Source organism: Thermobia domestica, chromosome 13 (assembly GCF_964235325.1).
Source record: "Thermobia domestica chromosome 13, izTheDome1.hap1.1, whole genome shotgun sequence".
In the NCBI taxonomy this organism is placed as follows: Eukaryota; Metazoa; Arthropoda; class Insecta; order Zygentoma; family Lepismatidae; genus Thermobia; species Thermobia domestica.
The window spans coordinates 166738327-166761658 of NC_137466.1; the positions used below are offsets into that span (position 1 = coordinate 166738327).

At 36.7% G+C, this 23332-nt stretch overlaps 1 protein-coding gene across 2 annotated transcripts in view; it reads right to left on the reverse strand.

Moving 5' to 3' along the window:
* LOC145668706 (sorting nexin-13-like) overlaps positions 1-23332 on the reverse strand; it is an 82817-nt gene that overhangs the window by 47406 nt on the left and 12079 nt on the right. For both annotated transcript variants that reach the window (XM_081736804.1, XM_081736805.1), the window contains exon 3: positions 22073-22175. In XM_081736804.1, coding sequence (XP_081592930.1) covers positions 22073-22175 — 103 coding nt within the window. The remainder of the gene's footprint in view (positions 1-22072; positions 22176-23332) is intronic.

The window sequence follows — 23332 nt, forward strand, 5'->3', positions numbered from 1 at the left end:
GCTTTTCGGTAGTTATATATATATATATCAAGTCCTTGTTTTGTGCCTGGGATTATTCTCATTATGGGCTCCAATTATGTTTTAGTATAAAGGTTTCTTAGAGCCCGTTTCTGGCTGTGTTAGCTCCATGTGAACGTAGACGTTCGCATGGGCAACCGACACCGGTCCCCTGTGGCTGTATGTTTGCGCCGGAGAAATGTTTTGTCATGTTTTGTCACAGAATCATTATTTAGAGGGGGCAGGGAGGGGCATTTGCCCCCCTCCCCTGGGTTTGAGATTTATATAGATTTTATCAATAGAATAGTAGTAAGTCAGTGAAAAACGCGAAATTTTACTTATATCAAGGGGTCTTGCCTCCTCCCCTAAGCCAAATCTGAAATGACGCTACTGTTTTGTCAGCAAGTCTAATGTAATAATTATACATCGGACTATCCATCCCTATCCTTTTTAGTGATGAGACTTTTTTTTTTCAAACTTATCTCGAGGTGTTCCTTTTTCCTTTTCTGTTTTTCGTTATTTATTATTATTACTATTATTATTATTATTATTATTATTATTATTATTATTATTATTATTATTATTATTATTTGTTAACTTCTTGGTGTATGTTGGTGTGAGCCGCAAACGTGGTTGTTTCACTATAAATGTGGTTATTGTTTCTGTTCTTTCGTTGTTGTTCTTTTCCGTTTCCTTTATTATGTTTTGCCTTTGGTGTCTCGGTATTTTGTCTGTTATTATTGTTGTTTCACTTGTTTTCTGTTCTTGTTTCTTTGATCTTTTGGTCCGGTCTTTCGGTCTGCATTAAAACATTTTTTCTGTGCTTTGTTTTCGATTTCTTTTGTGGTTTCTGGTTTGGATGTTTGACTGTTTTGGTTGTTTTTTTCTTTCCTTATCGGTTCTAGTTTCGTTTTTTTTATTAATTCCGTGTTTCCGATTTTCTTGGTTAGATAGGTTTCTGTCTACCCCTCGTTTGGTATTTTTCCTTTTTCTATTTACTTTTCCTCCCTTTCTTTATCTGTTATTTTCTCTTTCCTGAGTCCTCTCCCAGGGTTTCTTGTTTGTTTGTGGGCTTGTAGTGTATTTTTGTCTCTAGGAGACAGCATTGTCTTTTCTCTTGTACATCTCGTAGTTTGTTCGGGTTTCGTTTGTTTCCATGGTCAGTCCCCATACATGTACGCTTTTCGGTAGTTATATATATATATATCAAGTCCTTGTTTTGTGCCTGGGATTATTCTCATTATGGGCTCCAATTATGTTTTAGTATAAAGGTTTCTTAGAGCCCGTTTCTGGCTGTGTTAGCTCCATGTGAACGTAGACGTTCGCATGGGCAACCGACACCGGTCCCCTGTGGCTGTATGTTTGCGCCGGAGAAATGTTTTGTCATGTTTTGTCACAGAATCATTATTTAGAGGGGGCAGGGAGGGGCATTTGCCCCCCTCCCCTGGGTTTGAGATTTATATAGATTTTATCAATAGAATAGTAGTAAGTCAGTGAAAAACGCGAAATTTTACTTATATCAAGGGGTCTTGCCTCCTCCCCTAAGCCAAATCTGAAATGACGCTACTGTTTTGTCAGCAAGTCTAATGTAATAATTATACATCGGACTATCCATCCCTATCCTTTTTAGTGATGAGACTTTTTTTTTTCAAACTTATCTCGAGGTGTTCCTTTTTCCTTTTCTGTTTTTCGTTATTTATTATTATTACTATTATTATTATTATTATTATTATTATTATTATTATTATTATTATTATTATTATTATTATTATTTGTTAACTTCTTGGTGTATGTTGGTGTGAGCCGCAAACGTGGTTGTTTCACTATAAATGTGGTTATTGTTTCTGTTCTTTCGTTGTTGTTCTTTTCCGTTTCCTTTATTATGTTTTGCCTTTGGTGTCTCGGTATTTTGTCTGTTATTATTGTTGTTTCACTTGTTTTCTGTTCTTGTTTCTTTGATCTTTTGGTCCGGTCTTTCGGTCTGCATTAAAACATTTTTTCTGTGCTTTGTTTTCGATTTCTTTTGTGGTTTCTGGTTTGGATGTTTGACTGTTTTGGTTGTTTTTTTCTTTCCTTATCGGTTCTAGTTTCGTTTTTTTTATTAATTCCGTGTTTCCGATTTTCTTGGTTAGATAGGTTTCTGTCTACCCCTCGTTTGGTATTTTTCCTTTTTCTATTTACTTTTCCTCCCTTTCTTTATCTGTTATTTTCTCTTTCCTGAGTCCTCTCCCAGGGTTTCTTGTTTGTTTGTGGGCTTGTAGTGTATTTTTGTCTCTAGGAGACAGCATTGTCTTTTCTCTTGTTACATCTGGGTATTTTGTTCGGGTTTGGTTTGTTTTCATAGTGAGTCCCCATATACCTATGTTTTTGGTAGGTTTTTTATATGTTTCAAGTCTTTGTTTTGTGCCTGAGATTTTCTCATGATGGGCTCCAATTCTGTTTCCGTATAAAGGTTCCTTAGGGCCTGTTTCTGTCCGAGTTATCTCCATGTGAATGTAGCCGTTCGCATGAGCAACCGACACCGGTCCCCCAGGGTTGTATGTTTTCACCGGAGAAATGTTTTATCAGCAAGTCTAATATAATAATTATACATCAGACTATCCAGCCCTCTCCTTTCTAGTGATGAGACTGGTGGTTACAGAATTTTCTCCCTCGCATTCTATTTTCGCCAAACATGTCTCGAGGCATGGTGGTTTGGTGCGAGTTCTGTGCTCTTTTTGCTTTTCATGATTGGTTGTAGATTTTTTGTCTGTGATATATAGGAGATATGTGGGATTTATTTTTCTGAGCTTTCTTATTCTTTGAGGAAGGTTTGTTCTGTTTTTTTCGTGCTGTTTGATAGAATTTGTTTCAGTGTCTGTGTGAATTTCTCAGGTTCTTTTTCAGGACCATTGGGTTTGTTTCGTGTATGGAAAGTGGAAAGTCTTTTTCCAGTACTGGGAAGTACTTCAGGAACTCATGAGGTCTTCTATCGATTCTCTTCTTGGTTTTCTTTGTGGGATGTTTTTGTTTTTCTCTTTGTGTGGTTTTAGTTCTTTTCTGTTGTGGTTCGTTTTGTTTTTGTTGTTGTTGCGGTTGATTCTTTTCTTTTTGGGAAGTCCAGAGCTAACTTGTTTTTCTCTAGACTGCCTCTTTTTGTATCATGTGGGTTAAAACGGGATTTGCGCTTTTCTAGGGCAAATTTCAACTTTTTTCCAGTGTTGGTTCTAGTTGTTTGTGGTGTTCAATGACTCCTCTGTTTATTTCAATTTCAGTTCATTTTTGTATATTTTGTGTGCTTTGTTTCGAAATTAGTTGGTACTTTGGCGTATTCAACCAAGTTCATATCTGTTTTTTGAAGCCGTATTAGGGGTTTGCCAAGTTAGATCCCCTATTTTTTGTTTGGCGTAGTGTTTCAAAGCTCTCTTTCCTTCCCCCGCTCAGGCTTTAGTTGGGTCAAGAGGTTCCGGGGTGTTTGCTGGTTTTTGGAGTATTGCTGCTTTAGTCTTCTCTTCTTTTCTTGTTTGGCCTTGGTTCACTTCCTCCGGTCTTTAGTTTCCCCAGTGTGCTAAAGGGTATTCTTTGTTTTGGGATTTCCGGAGTTATACAGTCCTGGAGGGTTCGTACTAAAAGGTACGTTTTCAAACAGGTCTTTACGAGGTATAGTTTTTTTTTTTTTTTTTTTTTTTTTTTTTTTTTTTTTTTTTTTTTTTTTGAGATTGTGTTTTTGTGCTGACAAGTACAGTTTTGATTTTTTATTTCTGGTCTTGATGACTGCTTGATGTGCGCTGCCCCAGGATAGTAGGGCTCCAACTATTTCGACAGCTTGTCTCGTCAGCCGGGTCTTCTAGCGTGGTGTTCTCGTTGCAGACTGCTTCCAAAGTTAACTGTCTTCCGTATATACAAGTGTGCAGGCGAGGGATCGACCCGGTTCCTCAGTGTTTACCTAGCGTTATTTTCCTTTGGTTAGTGGAGCTTAGTTTCTCCATTTTTCCAGCGTTCGTGTGTGATGTATATGTATTTAAGCCATTAAAGCCAAAACAAGAGGACATTTGTTTCCCCTGGGTATCCTTCGTCTCTTTTAATTGTTTCTTCCATTGCTGTTGTTGTTTCGATTTACAGAGTTGTTATTATTGTTATTTTTTATGGTATTTCTCAATCTTCAGATCATTTTTGGTTGAGACACAATTATTCTCGTTTCTCTCATACTGTGCTTCCACCTCTGTTTTAGTAGTTGGTCTTGCTTCTGTTTTTCTTTGTCGTTGTGTTTTTGTTCTTGCCATCTTATTTTTTTCGTTTTCATTTTTCTTTTTCTTCCTTCTTATATAATATTTATTCCACGTTTCTTATGGGTCTGGTTGTACGTTCCTTTTCTAGGTCTCCTTTTGATTGATTTGAGTTTTGTCTCATTTTGTGGTTTTCAGTTTAGTTATAGGTCCTGTGGTTGTGTTCTATTTTTTCTTTCCATGTTTTTTTTTTTTAAGTTTCCTCTTTCTATGTTCTCGTTGTTTTTATTTTCTAGTGTCCCCTTTTCTGTTGTCTTTGTTTTTCTTTTCCTTTTCTCTTTTATTTTCGTTATTCATTCCCGCTTCTGTCTTTTTCCTTTCTCTTTAATTCTCCTTCCTCTTTTTGTATTCTCCTCTTTTGTTTCTCTTTTCTTTTTTCCTTTTCTTCTTTTCCTGTTTTATTGTTTTCTGTCTTCTGGTGTACTAGTTCTCTCTATTCTCTTGCGTGTGTTTTTCCTGTGAGTTTATTTCTTAGTGTTTCCCTTTTTAATGGTCTGTCATATGTTGCTTTTGTGAGGTGTTGTTTGAAGTTTTTGGGTCTCCTGTATGCTATGATTGGAGGTCCTTGGGCCATCCTTTGCCACCAGTCTTCTGTTTTGTATTCCGTTCTCACTCTTTCCCAGAATTCTTTGATAATGGTTTTCAGTTTCTTCTCATAGTTTGGGTGGTAAAGAAGCGGGAGTATTAGTCTGTCATTCCCTCGTTTTTTCTTTCCCTTATTTTCTTGTTTTAGCAGGTTCTCTATCTTGGTTTTGACAAGTGCTTTTTTTGTAGCCTCTTGTTATAAAGATTCTGCCCAATAGCTTTAATCTGGTTTTTAATCTTTGTTTGTTTTCAATGATTCTTGTTAGTCGTAGTTCTTAGATTCTTGTTAGTGAGTTTTTCAATGTTATGGGGTGTCCTGAGTCCGCTCTCAAGAATTCTTGTTTGTTTGTGGGTTTGTAGTAGATGTCTGTCTCTAGATGGCCGCATGGTCTTTTCACTATTGTTACATCTAGAAAGTTTATTCGAGTTTGGTGTGTTTCCATGGTGAATTCTAGTCCTCCTTTGCTTTTTGTAGGTTTTCAATATATGTTTCCAGTTGTTGTTTAGTGCCTGGGATAATTTCCATGATGTCGTCTACAAATCTATATTCGAGTAAAGGTTTTATGGGACCCATTTCTGTCTGAGTTAGCTCCATGTGAACATATATGTTCGCATCGGGCACCGACAGCGAGACCCCTGTGGATGTGCCCTTGCGTTGGAGAAATATTTTTTCACTAAATCTGATGTAGTTATTATACATCAGAATTTTCAGTCCTCTCTTCACTAGAGCAGGGGCTGGTCGCTCTGGGTTTCTCCCTCGCATTCTGTTTTTTAGCCAGTCATATCTTGAAGTGTAATAGTGTAATACAAGTTCTATGCCTCTTTTGCTTTCTATGTTTTGGTATAGGTTTTTTTATATCTGTAGTTTATAGGAGATTTGTGGGATTCGTTTTCCTGATTTGTCTGATTCTCTGGAGGAAATCTGTGGTACATTTTAGCCATTCTGACAGTGTTGGTATGAGTTTCATAAGAAAGTATGTTAGATATTTGTCTAGGTTTCTTATGGGGCTGTTGCAGGCTGATACTATTGGTCTCCCTGGGGGGAGATTCATCTCTGGTCTTGGTTGTTTGTGTATTTTTTGTAGTAGGTAGATTTGACTCTCTGTTTATTAGTCTTCCTGCATGGAAGTGTTTTAGTGCTCCTGTTTTTATCAGTAGGTTTTCAAAGAAGGTTTTGCTTTATTTCTCTGAATGTGGTTTTATCCTCCGATTGAAGAAGTGTTTCTTTCTCATAGTCTCTTGAGTTCATTATTACAAGGCCTCCTGATTTATCAGTGGGTTTTATGATTATGTCCTTTTATGATTTAAGTTGGTACAGTGCGTGTCTATGGCGTAGGGATAGGTTTGATTTGTTTCTTTTTTTGTAAGAGTTCAAGGATTTTCTCTTGTGGCTGACCTATGTGTTCCTGAATACAGTGTATGGTAATGTCTGGTTCTTTGTTCCCTTTCTTTTTAAGCACGGGGTTGGTGGTTTGGTTTTTGTTCTGTCTTTCTTTTCTTATTGATGTCTGGTAGAGTTTGTTTAGTTTTTGTGTGAATTGTTTCAGGTCCTTTCACAGGAACATTGTGTTTGTTTTATATGTTGGACAAACGGATAGTCCTTTTTCCAGCACTTCTAGTTGGTTAGAGTTTAGTTTTATTTGAGAGGTTTGTATGATTCTTTCTTTTTCGTGTTTCTTGTTTCTAGGTTTGCTTTTTTTCTTTCTTTTTATTTGGTTATTACTTTTGTCAGGCTAGTTTGTGCGTTTCACAGATGTGTTAGGGTTTGGCATATTTGGTTTAACTCTTTTTTGATGTTTTAGTGGTAATAAGAAGAACCTTTGGTTTTGGTTAGGGTCTAGCATATTCAGTTTTGCTCTTTCCTGAGATCTTGGTGGTCCTAAGAAGGACCTTCGGTTTTTGTTTAGGTTTGGCATATTCAATTTAACTCTTTTCTGAGGTTTTGGTGGTCTTAAAAAGGACCTTTGTTTTTGGCGGTTTTGTATTTTTCTACTTTTGAGTTCTTCAAGAGCTCCATCAGTTCTTCTATTCAGTCACTCCTTGGCTTCCTTTGTGGAGTGTTCTGTCTTCCTCCTTGTGTAATTTGGCCCTCTTTGTTGTTCGTTTATCTGATCTTCATTTTTTTTAGGTTGGATCTTTTGAGAAAGTCCAGAGAGACTTTTTTTTATTTATTTTTCTCTCTGGACTACCTGTCTTGTTTCTTTATATACAAGTGTGCAGGCGGGACATAGAGCCCGGTTTCTCCGTGTACACCAAGCATCCTTTTCCTTTGCTCACTGGAGCTTGCTTTCTCCTTTTTACCAGCGTTTATGTGCAAAGAGTTCTATATATATGTATGTGATGTATATAAAATCAGAGGGGGGCTTTAACTTTCTCCTGTATATCGTGCTTTTTTCTTTTGTTTTTCGTTATTATTATTTGTTAACTCGTTTGATTAATATTGATGTGGCCGCACGCGTGGTTGTTTCACTATAAATGTGGTTATTGTTTCTGTTCTTTCGTTGTTGTTCTCTCCGTTTTCTTTATTATATTTCATCTTTGGTGTATCGATATTTGTTCTGTTATTATTGTTGTTTCGCTTGCTTTTAGTTCTTATTTCTTTGAGCTTTTGGCCCGGTCTTTCGGTCTGCATTAAAGCATTTTTCTTGTGGTTTGTTTTCTATCTCTCTTTTGTGGTTTCTGGTTTGAATATTTGACTGTTTTGGTTGTGTTTCTTTTCTTTCCTCATGGCTTCTAGTTTCAATTCTTTATTCATTCTGTGTTTCCGATTTTATTCGTTAGATAGGTTTCTATCTATCCCTCGTTTGGTATCTTTCATTTTCCATTTACTTTTCACATTGTTTTTCCTTTTTTTCATTATGCTTTTTCTTTTTTCCGTTTTTTTTCTTTCCTGGTCCTCTCCCAAGGTTTCTTGATTGTTTGTGTGTATTTATGTCTCTAGGAGACAGCATTGTCTTTTTTCTTGATACATCATGGTAGTTTGTTCGGGTTTGGTTTGTTTCCATGGTGAGTCCCATACACCTATGCTTTTGGTAGGATTTTTTTTTCTTTTTTTGTAGTTTGGTAGTTTTTGGTGTTTCAAGTCTTTGTTTTGTGCCTGAGATTATTCTCATGATGGGCTTCAACTCTGTTTTCGTATAAAGATTTCCTAGGGCCCGTTTCTGAGTTAGCTCCATGTGAACGTAGCCGTTCGCATGGACAACCGAAACCGGTTCCCTGTGGCTTCAAGTTTGCGCCGGAGAAACGTTTTGTCACCAAGTCTAATGTAATAATTATACATCAGACTATCCAGCCCTCTATTTTCTAGTGATGAAACTGGTGATTACAGAATTTCTCCCTTGCATTCTTTTTTCAGTCAAACATGTCTCGAGGTGTGATAGTTTGGTGCGAGTTCTATGCCTCTATTGCTTTTCATGCTTGGTTATAGTTTTCTAATGTCTATGGTATATAGAGGTCTGTGGATTTATTTTTCTAAGCTTTCTTCTTCTTTGAGGAAGGTTCGTTATGTCTTTTTGTACTATTTGGTAGAATTTGTTTTAGTTTCTGTGTGAGTTTCTCAGGTTCGTTTTTAGGACCATCGGGTTTGTTTCGTGTATTGAGTGAAAAGTCTTTTTCCAGTACTTTCCAGTTGGTTGGGGGTTGGAATTTTGTTTGAGAGGTTATGTATTAGTGATTTTTTTTTTTTCATTTTCTGTTTGTTTCTGGTTCTGCTTCCTTTTTCTTACTCTTCTTTTTCTTTTTGTCATTATTTACGTTCGGTTTGTTGGTGGTGGTTTTTCAGTTTTGCTTGGGCTGGGTATGTAAAATTTAAATCTGTTTTGAAGGTTTGCTGGTTCTGAGAAGGACCCTTGTTCTTTCGGTGGTGGTTTTCTTTTGATCTATTTTTGGGAAGTTCTTCAAGAACTCGTGAGGTTTTCTATTGATTTCCTTCTTGGTTTTCTTTGCGGGATGTTTTTGTTTTCTTCTTTGTGTGGTTGGGTTCTTTTCTGTTGTGGTTCGTTTCTGTTGTTGTTGTTGCGGTTGGAATTTTTCTTTTTGGGAAGTCCAGAAAAATTATAGGTGTATGGGGACTCACCATGGAAACAAACCAAATCCGAAAAAACTGCCAAGATGTAGTAAGAAAAAAGACAATGCTGTCTCCTAGAAACAAAAATACACTACAATCCCACAAAGAAAAAAGAAACGTAGGGAGAGGACCCAGGAAAGCAAAAAAACGGAAAAAGAAAAAATGAAAAAGGATAAAGAAAAGATGGAAAAGCACTAGAAAAGTAAACAGAAAAAGAAAAAATACCAAACGAGCGATAGACAGAAACCTATCCAACGAAGAAAATTGGAAACACAGAATGAATGAAAAAATTGAAACTAGAGCCCACAAGGAAAGAAAAAAAAAACAACCAAAACAGTCAAATATCCCAAGCAGAAACTACAAAAGAGATCGAAAAAAAAAAAGACTTTAAGGCAGACCAAAAGACAAGATCAAAAGATCAAAGAAACAAAAACTAAAAACAAACGAAACAACAATATAAAAGAAAAAATACCGAGACACCAAAGACGAAAAATAATAAAGAAAACGGAAAGAACAAGAACAAAACAACGAAAGAACAGAAATAATAGCCACATTTATAATGAAATAACCACGCGTGTGGACACATCAACTTAAACCAAACGAGTTAACAAATAAAGATAATAATAATAATAATAATAATAATAATAATAATAATAATAATAATAATAATAATAATAATAATAATAATAATAATAATAATAATAATAATAACGAAAACAGAATAGAAAAAGGACGATATACAAGGGAAAACTACAGCCCCCTCTGATTTTATATACATCACACACACACACACACACATATATATATATATATATATATATATATATATATATATATATATATATATATATATATATATATATATATATATATATATATATATATATATATAAAACTCTTTGCACACAAACGCTGGTAAAAAAGAGAAACCGAGCTCCAGTGAGCAAAGGAAAAGGATGCTTGGTGTACACGGAGAAACCGGAAACTATGTCCCGCCTGCACACTTGTATATAAAGATTACTTCAAGTCGACAAGCTAGGACAACCTACGTATAGTTAGGTCTTTTCGATCCCAGCTCACTCTCTGTGAACACCAAAAAAAACACTACTTGTGGTATGAAGCACAGAATTTTCCTTTGAAACTTACAATATAAAAACAAAATGAAACCTCCGGAGAAAGGAGATGACCTCAACAAATTTATTACAAGAAATAAAAATGAAACAGTAGCGCATTTTTAAACACAAAAAGAACTCAAACTAAGGAGTAGTAACAGAGAAACAGAACTACGCGGGCACCGTAACAAAAGCACGGTCGCAAACACACAAGGTGATACGTGATCGGTCAGCTCGGTCACACCCACAAAAACAGAGCGAAAGACTGCAACCTACCACTTTGCAAGCTGACTCTAACGAGAACACCACACCAGAAGCCCCAACTGACGAGACGAGTTGTCGAAATAGGTGGAGCCCTACTATCCTGAGGCAACGCACACCAAGGAGCCACCAAAACCAGAAATTAAAATTCGAAACTGTACCATTCGGTACAAAACACAATATCACCACACAAACTCCTATACCTCGTAGAGACCTGTGTGGAAACATACCTTTTAGTACGAATCCTCCAGGACTGTATAACTCCGGAAAACCCAAAACATAGGATACCTTTTAACACAAGAGAGAGACCAAAGACAGGAGGAAGTGAACCAAGGCCAAACAAGAAAAGAAGAGAAGACTAAAGGATCAATACTCCAAAAACCAGCAAACAACCCGGAACCTCTTGACCCAACTAAAGCCTGAGCGGAGGAAGGAAAGAGAGCTTTAAAACACTACGCAAGTTAGTCTACTACGACATCTTGCGCAACACTATGAAGTCAAACAAAAGCTGGGGGGTCCAACTTGGCAAATCCCTAATATGGCTTCAAAAATCAGATATGAACTTGGTTGAATACGTCAAAGTACCAACTAATTTCGAAACCAAACACACAAAATATACTCAAATGAACTGAAATTTAAATAAACAGAGGAGTCATTGAACACCACCAACAACTAGAATCAACACTGGAAGAAAGTTGAAATTTGCCCTAGAAGAGCGCAAATCCCGTTTCAACCCACATGATACAAAAAGAGGCAGTCCAAAGGAAAACAAGTAGCTCTGGACTTCCAAAAAAAAAAAAAAAAAAAAATCCAACAACAGAAAAGAACCAAACCACACAAAGAAGAAAACAAAAACATCCCACAAAGAAAACCAAGAAGGAAATCAATAGAAGACCTCACGAGTTCCTGAACAGCTTCCCAAAAATAGAACAAAAGAAAACCACCACCGAAAGAACAAGGGTCCTTCTCAAAACCACCAAACTTCAAAAGAAAGTTAAATTTTACATACTCAATCCAAGCAAAACTGAAAAATCACGCACAAACCCAACGAAAATAACGACAAAAACAAAAAGAAGAGAAAGAAAAAAGAAGCAGAACCAGACACAAACAGAAAATGAAAAAAATCACTAATACACAACCTCTCAAACAAAATTGGGACCCCCAACCAACTGAAAGTACTGGGAAAAGATTTTCCACTTCTCAATACACGAAACAAACCCGATGGTCCTGAAAAAGAACCTGAGAAATTCACACAGAAATTGAAACAAATTCTATCAAACAGCACGAAAAGACACAACAAACCTTCCTCAAAGAATAAGAAAGCTTAGAAAAATAAATCCCACATATCTCCTACATACCACAGACATCAAATATCTACAACGAAGCATGAAAAGCAATAGAAGCACAGAACTCGCACGAAACCATCACACCTCCAGATATGTTTGGCTTGAAAAAAAAAATGCGAGGAAGAAATTCTGTAACCACCAGTCTCATCACTAGAAAGGAGAGGGATGGATAGTCTGATGTATAATTATTATATTAGACTTGGTGTCAAAACATTTTTTCGGCGCGAACATAGAGCCACAGGGGGACCGATGTCGGTTGCTCATGCGAACAGCTACGTTCAGATGGAGCTAACTCAGACAGAAACAGGCCCTAAAGAACCTTTGTACGAAAACAGAATTGGTGCCCATCATGAGAATAATCTCAAGCACAAACAAAGACTTGAAACACACAAAAACCTACCAAAAAACATAGGTGTATGGGGACTCACCATGAAAACAAACCAAACCCGAACAAAGTACCGAGATGTAACAAGAGAAAAGACAATGCTGTCTCCTAGAGACAAAAATACACTACAAGCCCACAAACAAGAAACCCTGGGAGAGGACTCGGGGAAAAAAAGAAAAATAATAACGGAAGGAAGGAAAAGGAGTAGGAAAAGTAAATAGAAAAAGGAAAAATACCAAACGAGAGATAGACAGTAACCTATCTAACCAAGAAAATCGGAAACACAGAATTAATAAAAAATCTAAACTAGAACCCATGAGGAAAGAAAGAAAAAAAAAAAAACAGTCAAATATCCAAATCAGAAACCACAAAAGGGAGATCGAAAACAAACCACAGAAAAAATGTTTTAATGCAGACCGAAAGACCAGATCAAAAGATCAAAGAACAAGAACAAAAAACAAGTGAAACACAAATAAAAGCAGAAAAAATACCGAGACATCAAAAGGCGAAACAATAAAGAAAACGGAGAGAGCAACAAGAAAACAACGAAAAAACAGAAATAATCATCACATTTATAGTGAAACAACCACGCGTGTGGCCACCTCAACATAAACCAAACAAGTTAACAAATAATAATAATAATAATAATAATAATAATAATAATAATAATAATAATAATAATAATAATAATAATAATAATAATAATAACGAAAGACAAAAAAAAGAAAAGAAAAAAAGGACGATATACAGGCAAAACTAAAGCCCCCTCTGTTTTTATATACATCATACATATATATTATATATACAGGGGAAAGGCAAAAAAAAAAATCTAAAAACACTTCATACAGGACACGTAAGATTGGCCCTCCAGTCTACAACACGTGTTGCGGTTGCTGATCGTTTTTTGTTTTCAATGTGTCATGTGGACCTTCCTCTTCCGTCAGCAGTAACCAGTTCACCTCTGAGTGTCGTGGTGTGAAAGTGGTAGGGGAAAAATGGGCGACCTGACAGACTTCCAAAGAGGCAAGACCGTTGGTGCCCGTCTGGTTGGAGCTTCAGTGGCAACAGTAGCGAACATTGTGGGGGTATCGAAAGGCACTGTGTCTAATGTCACGAGGGCATACACAATTCATGGGCAAACGACGACTGCAAAGCACAACAGTGGTTGAAAGACAATCCTGTCAGATAGGGACCGGAGGGCATTAAAACGGACTGTAGCAGCTAAAAAGAAGACCACTGCAATGAAAATTACGTCTTAACTTAATTCCGGCCTACAGAACCCGGTTTCGTCGAAAACAGTGTGACGGGAACTTCATAAAATGAAAATTCATGGCAGGGCCGCTATCACCAAACCCCTGGTCACAGCAGTAAATGCGAAGAGGCGTATCCAGTGGTGCAAGGACCACAAGGCGTGGACTCATGAGCAGCGGAAACGCGTAATGTGGTCCGATGAATCGACCTTCATCTTATTTCCAACAACCGGTCGTGTTTACGTATGGAAAACACCGTCGCAGGCCTATGATACAGACTGTCTGCTCCCAACTGTAAAGCATGGGGTGGTTCTGTTACAGTATGGGCAGTGATATCGTTGTTTTCTGCAGGTCCCATCATAGCCCTGCTTGGAATGATGAATGCTAAGGCGTTTGAGGCCATTTTGGGGGACCAGGTTCTACCCATGGCCCAAATATTGTTCCCTAATGGTGATGGCATCTACCAAGATGATTTGGCACCCTGTCACGCTGCAAAAACGGTGAAATCATGGTTTGAGGAGCATGACCAGGAGCTATTACACCTACCCTGGGTCCCACAATCACCAGATCTGAACACCATTGAGCCATTGTGGTCTGAGTTAGAAAGGCGTGTTCGGTCTCATTACCCTCCACCAGCATCCTTTAAGGAACTGGAACATGTTTTGGAGGAACAATGATACAAAATTCCACACACCACGATTTAGGAGCTGTATACGCCCATTACACGTCGGGTCCAAGCTGTCTGGGACGCAAAAGGAGGCTCCACATCATACTAGGTATGATTTTCACACTTTTGCAAACGTTTTAGATTTTTTTGTCCAACCCCGATATATATATATATATAACTCTTCGCACACAAACGTTGGTAAAAAGAAGAAACCGAGCTCCAATGAGCAAAGGAAAAGGATGCTTGGTGTACACGGAGAAATCGGGCTCTATGTCCCGTCTGCACACTTGTATATAAAGAAATTGACCAAATTTGGCACACCCATTGGATTACCACTGAGATATCTAGAGAATGGTACCTGTCGATTTCACATATTGTAGATAGTTTCATTGTTGGGGTCACTATTGTTAAATAAACAATCGTTGGATTTCTCCATTGTTAAATAAACAATCAACTTTATCTACCATAATTTATAAAACAAACTAACCAAACTTAGCACACTCATTTACGATTGAAATATCTATCCTATGGTACATATCGATTTTACATATTGTTATTAGTTTCGTTGTTAGAGGCCACCATTGATGGAATGGTACAAATAGATTTCACATATTGTTGTTAGTTTCATTGTTGGAGATTAACTTTATCTGCTATACTTTCTGTCAGAGACTGACCAAACTTGCCACACCTATCGGATTACGACTGAAATATCTAGGGAATTGTACCTGTCGATTTCACATATTCTTGTTAGTTTCATTGTTGGAGACCTCCATTTTTAAATAAAAAATCAACTTTATCTTCCATACTTTGTACTAGAAACTAACCAAACTTTGCTTACCTACTTACGATTGAAATATCTATGGAATGGTACACTCAGTCCAAAATGATTGTCGCATATTTATAACTGTCTTTTTGTAAGAATATAATTTGATAATGATTTTGCAGGGTACTTTTAATACTGATACTATGTGTATAATTGGGAAATGTATATTTGTGACAAATTTTATAGGAAAAGAATTATAAATACGAAAATTAGAGTGAGTAAAACAAAATGTTGCTAAATGGACAAGAAAGTTTTATTTTTATTTTATTGTTCTTATTTACTGCTCTTTTGACATGAAATTTGCCACAGACATGTCTTTGCCGATTGTACACGTACTAACATTGTAAGAAATACCAGGCGAATTCGTTATCAAATTATATTCCCACAACAACATATCTATAGACATGCAACATTAATTTTGGACATGAGTGTACATGTCGATTATCCAGGGCTAATAAGCCCCTAGCCAAATCATGTGTAGTACGTCAGTATGCTTGGGATCAAACGATAATTATTCGTGATCAAACGATTTGACTAAATTCCGATTGAATTTGCTTTCATGGTGGCGGTGGTGCAGGGGCTAACAGGTCATCGGTAAATGTTATTGTCTGGAAAATGGAAAAAAAAAAAATCTTTCATTCAGAACTTTGTTGCGCTTGCTTTGTAACCTCTGTGAATTAGTTGCGTGCCGCCAGATTTTCTTTTGTCTCAGACGGGGAGGGATGATTTCCTACAGCGTTCCTAAAATTACACTCTAAAAGCCCCTTAAATCTAACTGATCTGTGATTTACAGCAGACACAGCACATTTGAACTTTGTTGAGATTGTGTAAGTTTGTCGGTTGTTAGGCAAGCTTGCGTACGTATAAACTAAGAGAATAAACATTTATTAGGGAATGAGAAGTTCTCGAAATAAATTTGCAAGCTGAATATTTGTTCGCGACATAAGTGAAGAGGGTAATTGGTGAAGAGTTTTACCAAATGATTAGCGAAAGTGATACGGTGTGCGTTTTCCGGGGTTTAATTCCCGGTGTGGCACTCAAACATTGCGGTGTTGGCCAAACAGTGAGAGAAAATTTGGAAAACTAAAAGATAGTGGACTCCAATCTAGACAGCCGGCGACGTTGGGTGTAGTTGTGCTGACCACTCACATAAGCCCGCTCTGCAGACTCAGATCACAAGGGACTGTTGCACCAGGAGTTTATATATATATATATATATATATATATATATATATATATATATATATATATATATATATATATATACTGATCATATTATTTTACCTTAATTCTCTCAGTAGCGTAAGTAAGGACGAATGGGCCTCCCGCAAAAATGTTAAACGGACCCCCTCTTTCCATATTCATGAGTCACGTAAAATTTACAGAGAACAGTTTTGCCTTTCTACGTTCTATCTACTGAGTCACAACTTGCACATATGCAAAAAATGCTCATTATTATTATTATTATATTGTGCTATAGTTTTCGCTTATTCTGCTGTACTAACTTCGAAGATATACGATATCCGACATTTTTAATGAGGTGTGGTCGCCCCACTTTTTGTTGTTTGGTTCGATGCTGGTTTCACTGTCCTTTTCCCACCTTTGAAATACACTAAGCACGGCAGATCGCGAAAACTCGACAAGTCGCGCTGTTTACGAAATGAAGCTCCCAGTCATTTAGTCACCCTGTTGATATATCGTCGTCCTTCCCCATTCAAGGCACAAGCATCACTTTGACTAATCGAGTGAGATTCCTGTCACCATCTGGCGCGCGGTTGTTTTATGCCTCGTAGCTCTTAGCTGAGGGCAATGATTTCGTTCAAAAAGTTACGAGTGGTCATAATGTTTTCGCTGGTTACTATAAGTTTTGTTGGCTATTAATTTACTAAATAATCGTTCAGGTGTTACCGTCTTCACAGGTACAAATGATATAGTTGCAACATCACATAATTTTTAACATCCTAACATTATAAAGTTTAACTTCGAAAATAAAATGGGCCTCTTTTGTTCTGGGCCTCCCAGTGTTGCGGGCCCTGTAAGCCCTTTAGTTGCGGCACAGCATTCTCTCTATTCAGAAAAATAGCGACAAACAGAAAAGTCAAAATTCATTCTGTCTATTTTTCATGCATCATACACTTCAGAAAAAAAAATCATATAATACTGATAACTGTAAGAAAATATTAGTATTGTTTGTTTTCTGTATAAAAGAACCATTTAGGTTATTTATATCATATTCTGGTAATAATCGAATAGAAAGAAAAGAATAGCTTCAGTGATAAATGGAGGAAAGAAAATTTGTCAATGCGATGCGAATGACCGTTTTCTGCAACCTAATTCCCGCTTTTCTTACAAAAACTCTATTTCTGCCTGCAGAAAGAAAAGATCTATGTTACTCGTCAATGGTTCAGGTTTCGCCCTACAGCTGAACACGGCTTGTAAAAATAGATTCTGACTGACTGCAGGTGCACGAAAAAATAAATAAATAAATAAATAAAGAAAGAAAGAAAGAAAAGAAAAAAACTGTTGGATTCCTCTCTCCGCTCATTTCAAGTGTGGATATCCTGAATACATTCAAACTAAGCCATACGATCTTTCAGTTCTTCCCAGTAGAGGCGCTAGTACTGATTGCTAAATGAAAAAGTAAGCGTCTGATGGCGAAAAGGCGAAATGCTCGGAGAAGGTGGGAGGGAACAGTAACCTTAACTGTTAAAATCGTTTTGAAAATTTGAGTTAGTGGGACCCAGAAGGGGATCCACGAACTCAAAATGACTCAACTTATATTATTTCAAAGAGGGAACACTGTCTTGGAACTAGAACGATTTGGAAGTAGAAAAAAAAAGTTACCCTAGAAAAGTTGGGCTTTTCTGATTAAAAATTCGCTAATATCTTTTTTGTGAGGTTATTACAAGCAAGTCAGTAATGAAATGTTTATATCCTTCAATTTTCAAGGACGTATTTCCCATTTAATTATTCGGATTTGGAATCTCGTATCACAACTTTTCTTATAGCATAAAGTTCATAGTTTAGTGAAGTTATGTAAGGAATATTTGGTAATAGCTCAGTTCTAGTAAGCTTACTTTTGGTTACAAAGGATTCATCGTTCGATCCCAGATTATGCGAGCTTGTGGTGGACAACATTGTGTCCGTAGGTTAATCAGCCTACGGGTCTCGTCTTCCGTAAATATTCACTTGTGTTTCTCATTCATCTCCTTACGACCACATGACATAACACTTGAAGGTTATAACTAAATATTTGATTTCAAATGTTAGATCAAAATGCAGAAAAGCGCGCATATTTATTTATTTATTTATTTATTTTTAATTTTTTTTTTTTTTTTTTTTTTTTTTTTTTAACATTCTATTTTTCTTATAGTATAGTATGTTACTACAAATTATTTTGTTTCTCAGTTTATCACATAACATATCTAATGTTATACTTCCATCAATAAAAAACTTTCTACTATTACAAAATATAGACAATTAAATCAAAACATGAAAAACGTATATTTGAAAACTTACTGATAAGAGAGCAAACACTCAAAAGAATCAACAAAGAGACATTGCATTTGTGTGTATTACTGGAAGCACGGTCATGGAAAGTTCGAATTCACTGTATTAAATGATGAAGTGTGAAAAAGCAGTCAACTGTTACTGTGTGTCAAATTTCTGTGAACGCTCAAGACACGCAAGGATGCTATAGGTAGGCTCTGTTCGTGCAGTTTATTAAAGGCGTTTCGTGGGCCTACGAAACGCCATGTGATCGTTCCACAGATTCTCACACGTTACACAATATAATATTGGCGCCATTCAACTGAGGAAGGTACACATCATAGCCCTGTCACAGCATACGGATCCATCCCCAGACATGCTCATCAGATGAGCTCCTATTGCGTAACGCACAGTGACCGCATTATATATTAGAACCAATACCACACCAAAGCTATCAGCTAGGGCCATCTGCGAACATTTCCTGGACGCACAACTTCGATCATCGTCTGCTGCAGGTCAGACATCCCTCACCCCTCGCAACCCTACCCTCCGTCTCCACCGGTATTGCAAAAAAAAAAAGTAGAACATCACTGTATTTAGTTATGATTGTCGGTCAGACTTCGCACTATCCATCAAATACCTTTACATTGACTATGGCGGTAACACACAAAACTTATACCAAGTGTAATAGTGTTAGGGAGATGCATAGCCTACAATGGCTGTTCGCCTTTGATATTCATATGGGGCACCTTGGCTAATGTAGTGTGCATCCAGAACATCACTCAAGCAGATCTGTTGGTGTACCTGAGCCATCATGGAAATTGACTCTTTCAATAGGTCAATATCCGTTCACACAACGATCGTGTTACCCAACGCGCTCTCCAGGGCTTGACGGATGATCTCCTACTCCCCATTAACCATGTTATCTTAATACGTGTCGTGGTTATCGTCAAGCATGAATATTTATGTTTACAAATAATAATAATAAAAAAAATCGTGTGGAACTCTACTGGATGGCGTTTGATCCAGTCTGCAACCCAAGCAACAACCCTTGACCAGCTGCCACCATGTGGAAGAAGCATAGATCATCATTTCGCGGCATGACACCTGGCCCCTCGATGACCGTCTCTATGCAGAGTGGAAGCCTGAGACTGAAGAATGGTACACAACGTACTAAAGTGGTCTTTTCACACAATCCGTACATCATTCATAGGTGTAGGACAGCTCATGATCATATACAGCGTACAACCTTTACTGTGTATGCATAGAATAGCATTGATACAGCTCATGATTTCTAGGGGATCATTTTCCATTTTCTTATTAATGTATATAGAACTTCTTGACAAAAGCTTTTGTTGTTGCTTCTATTAACATGTAAAAACATATTCTTGGTGTGTAGGAAGCAGGGTTGGCAAAAACCATGGTTTTTTATTGAAAAAACCAAAATGCCAGGTTTTTTTGCTTTAAACCCGTTTTTTTTTTTTTTTTTTTTTTTGTTTGTTTGTTTGTTTAAACCAGGTCTTTTTGGTTTAAATAATTTGCTCTATGTATTTATATGACATATGGACAGAAATAAGTTTGTTTCGCCTTCGTGTTATATTACAACAATGGGGTTACAGTGGAAGGGGTTACATAAGCTCAAAGCGAAATCCAAACCGCTTCTCGGCTTACATCCGAGAGAAATTATCCTCTATTTGAACTCGAAACCAGGATTAAATTGGCGATATGTCTGCCGACGCACTCAAGAAGGACTCCTGATAAAAATATATTATACTGATCTTTACATACTTGTTAATATAATTGTCAAGAGCCATTTCAAAAGGACAAAAAAATAAACAGTTGTACAAGTGAAACCATTCTACAGAATTACATATGGACAATTTCAAAATACTGCAGTGTACACAAGAACTAATTTAGTCCAAGTTAGTTCACTACGACTTTTATTAGTCCCAGTTAAAGAAATACAAAGACTTACTTTGCATAACAGTAAGAAAAGTGAATAAAGATACGAATTATTTGAATCCACTTTGGTTCTGACCCATTTATACATACATAGATACCAAAGATACTTCTGATTTCAATAAATGCCTCTGGTGGTTTTTTTATGACCCTCCCCTCCCCCCTCAAAGAAAGTACGGCACTTCGATGTATTTTACCAACAGTAAACATTATTACAACGAAACAATATTTAGATTTTTTCTTTGATTGCAACTGGATAACAATAATAACAAACTATTAAAAAATCACAAAAGAAACATTCATAAAATTATAAAAAGAACAAAAGTTGCTTCTGTAGCATAATATCTTCGAGTACTGAATGGGGAATTTAGGTCTGAATATAATACGAATAATATACGGGAGTGAAACGTGATAACCCACAAATGCGTGTTCATCAAGATTTTACGAACACTTACACTTTTTCGAACATTTTTCGTTTTTTGGTTTACACCAGTTCCTTTTTTTGAAGAAAGAAAAAAAAAAGACCAAGGTTTAAACCAGCCAACCCTGGTAGGAAGTAGTAAGAGAAATGTTCAATTTTGGGGTAGGAGATAAGAGTTTGACCACAAATCTCTAACTCGCCATATGGACTTCTGAAACACGCTTCATTTTTATCAACATCATCATTAATTCATTTTGATACCTTTGTCTTACTAAACAAACATTTTATTCTCATTCGTTTGCATTTACCAAATCTCCATTTATTCTACACAGAATTAATTCCACTTAAATTAAAAAAAAAAAAAAAAAAAAAAGGTAGAGAGAGAAATGTACGTGTCAAGAAGAGGGTGTCCACTAATTTTTTTTTTAATTACAGGCTTTTTCCAGTTTTTTCAGGTCTATTTATACTATTTTCCAGATCTATTTTTTCGTTTTTTTTTTTTTTTTTTTTTTTTTTGTTATTATTAACAAAGAAAAGTTGTTACTGTTAATATCCACTGCCAGCAAAAATAAAAAGTTACTACTTAATTTTACGATATGATATGTTGAAACTTAGGTTCTGGAGAAAGGATTCCTGAAAGAAAATGCTAACAACTGTGTGTTACAGCACACTGGAGCATATTTTGCCTTCAGTTTGCTTCATTGAGTTCTCGTGTTTCAATTATCATCTTATCTTAACAAATAGGCAAAAAGTTATAAAAAACAGTTTCTTTCCTGAGCAAAAATTCCGAATTTTCCTTGATTCCCAGTTTAAGTACTATTTTCCCTGACTGGTCCCTTACTTTTTCGTAAAAATTTTGCAGTATTTTCCTGATTTCTGCAGTATTTTCCTGATTTCTAGGTTTGTACTGTAGCAAAAAATGTTCTGCCACATAAAATATAGACAGAAATTCCAGCTAAAGACTTTCTAGGTCTATGGGAACTCTGCCACAGGAAAGCGTAATGAAATAAGAAAAACGTCTGTTACAAGGAAATGGCAGAACTCAGCTCAGGTGTCTCTGGGGCAGCACAAACATACTTACAAAACCAACCTTTAAGAAAAGAGGATTTTTATATTGTATGCAATAAAAAAAAGTAACATTGAGGAAAAATCCAGGTTTGTTGCTAAATTCTAGTTTTTTTTTTTCAGGTTTTTCAGGTACAAAAATAAATTCCAGGCTAATTCCAGTTTTTCCAGGTCAGTAGACACCCTGGTCAAGACAACAGTCAATTGTCTTAAGAAATTTATACGCTGAAAATATTTGGAAACATTTGCAAATACTTAAGAAATAATTAATGTAAATGAAATATATATATGTATAAATTGGTTTTGAGTTTTAACAATCTGAGAGCAAAAATAATATATTTAGTTAGTAAACAAAGCTTTGAATGTAAACAGAGTAAATACCTTTTTCAGTCCTGGCCTTGAAAATTCCAATCTTGAGCGGTAAACATTTACGTAATACTTCTGTGAGATTTCAGCGCTCTTTAAATAAAGTACGGCCAATCCCCTAGAAAAATCAACAGATTGCAACCAACATTAGCTTTACAACATTATTTGAAATAGCAGTTTCTCATTTTGTATATTGTATTATATCACTCTCAGAAAAATTTTGGTACGGATATACACAATACTGATGTACTATGGTACGGTTTTCAGATTTCCGCAGTCAACATATGTTAAACTGTTTAAAGGCAAAAATTTAGGTCCTCTGTTTAATATTACTGTCTAAAGAATTCTTCATGCTGTTTAAAGCTTAAAGAACTCTTTAGACTTGATATTGCATTGATACTATAATCCGAAAATACCTTCCTCGTCCGTCTCACCTTTTCTCCTACATTACTGTGTCCTAAACAAGTTGTGAAGCATGATGTCAACCAAATCAAATTTATCATACGTCAATGTACAACTGTACAGAGCATGCTCAACCCATCGGCGTGAGATTGCCATGAGGTAAGCAACAGTATCTCATTAGTCACACAGTACAGCACTGTGGTCGAGCCTAGTCCGATGCCACCAAAATTCAACAGACTCTGGGAGGAGTTCATTGTGGTCCTTTCTGATGCTCAAGTTCATGGCGCCGTGCATCGTAGAAGTAAGTAAAATGCGTAATTTTCGTGTAGATCGTCCATTGTGAATCATATACGGAAATATGCTGTACAGAGTCCTAGACCCACCATACCAACGCGAGCAGCTAGATACCCGTCAAGAGGACCATGCCGACCTCCGAAAATGTTTACACACAGCGTGTAATGGCCAGAAAATTCTGCACATCACAGGTGACAATCAACTGCGCCATTCACAGGGATTTACGCCTCACGGTCGTTCGCAAGAGCAGTGTGCACGCTCTGAAACCGTGTCATATGTGACTGAGCGAAAAAGGAACTGTAGAAGGCTGTATGAACGTCATCTCGCAAATGTCGGTCGAAGTTCTTCGTTACTCTTGATGATATGTGGATTTACTTTACAGACTGTGGTCAAGTTCGTGCTATTACATACAGATTTGTTGCCGTGATCTGTATTCTTTCGCCAGTGTGCAGAGAGTTTCCCAAAAGGTATATGATTGTGGCCAGTTACTCGTACGGGGGTAAACGCTCTCCGAAAGGTGGAGCGAAACGTCAAAATTAATAGTGCGTACTACCAGACTCATGTCCTGGTTCAAATGCA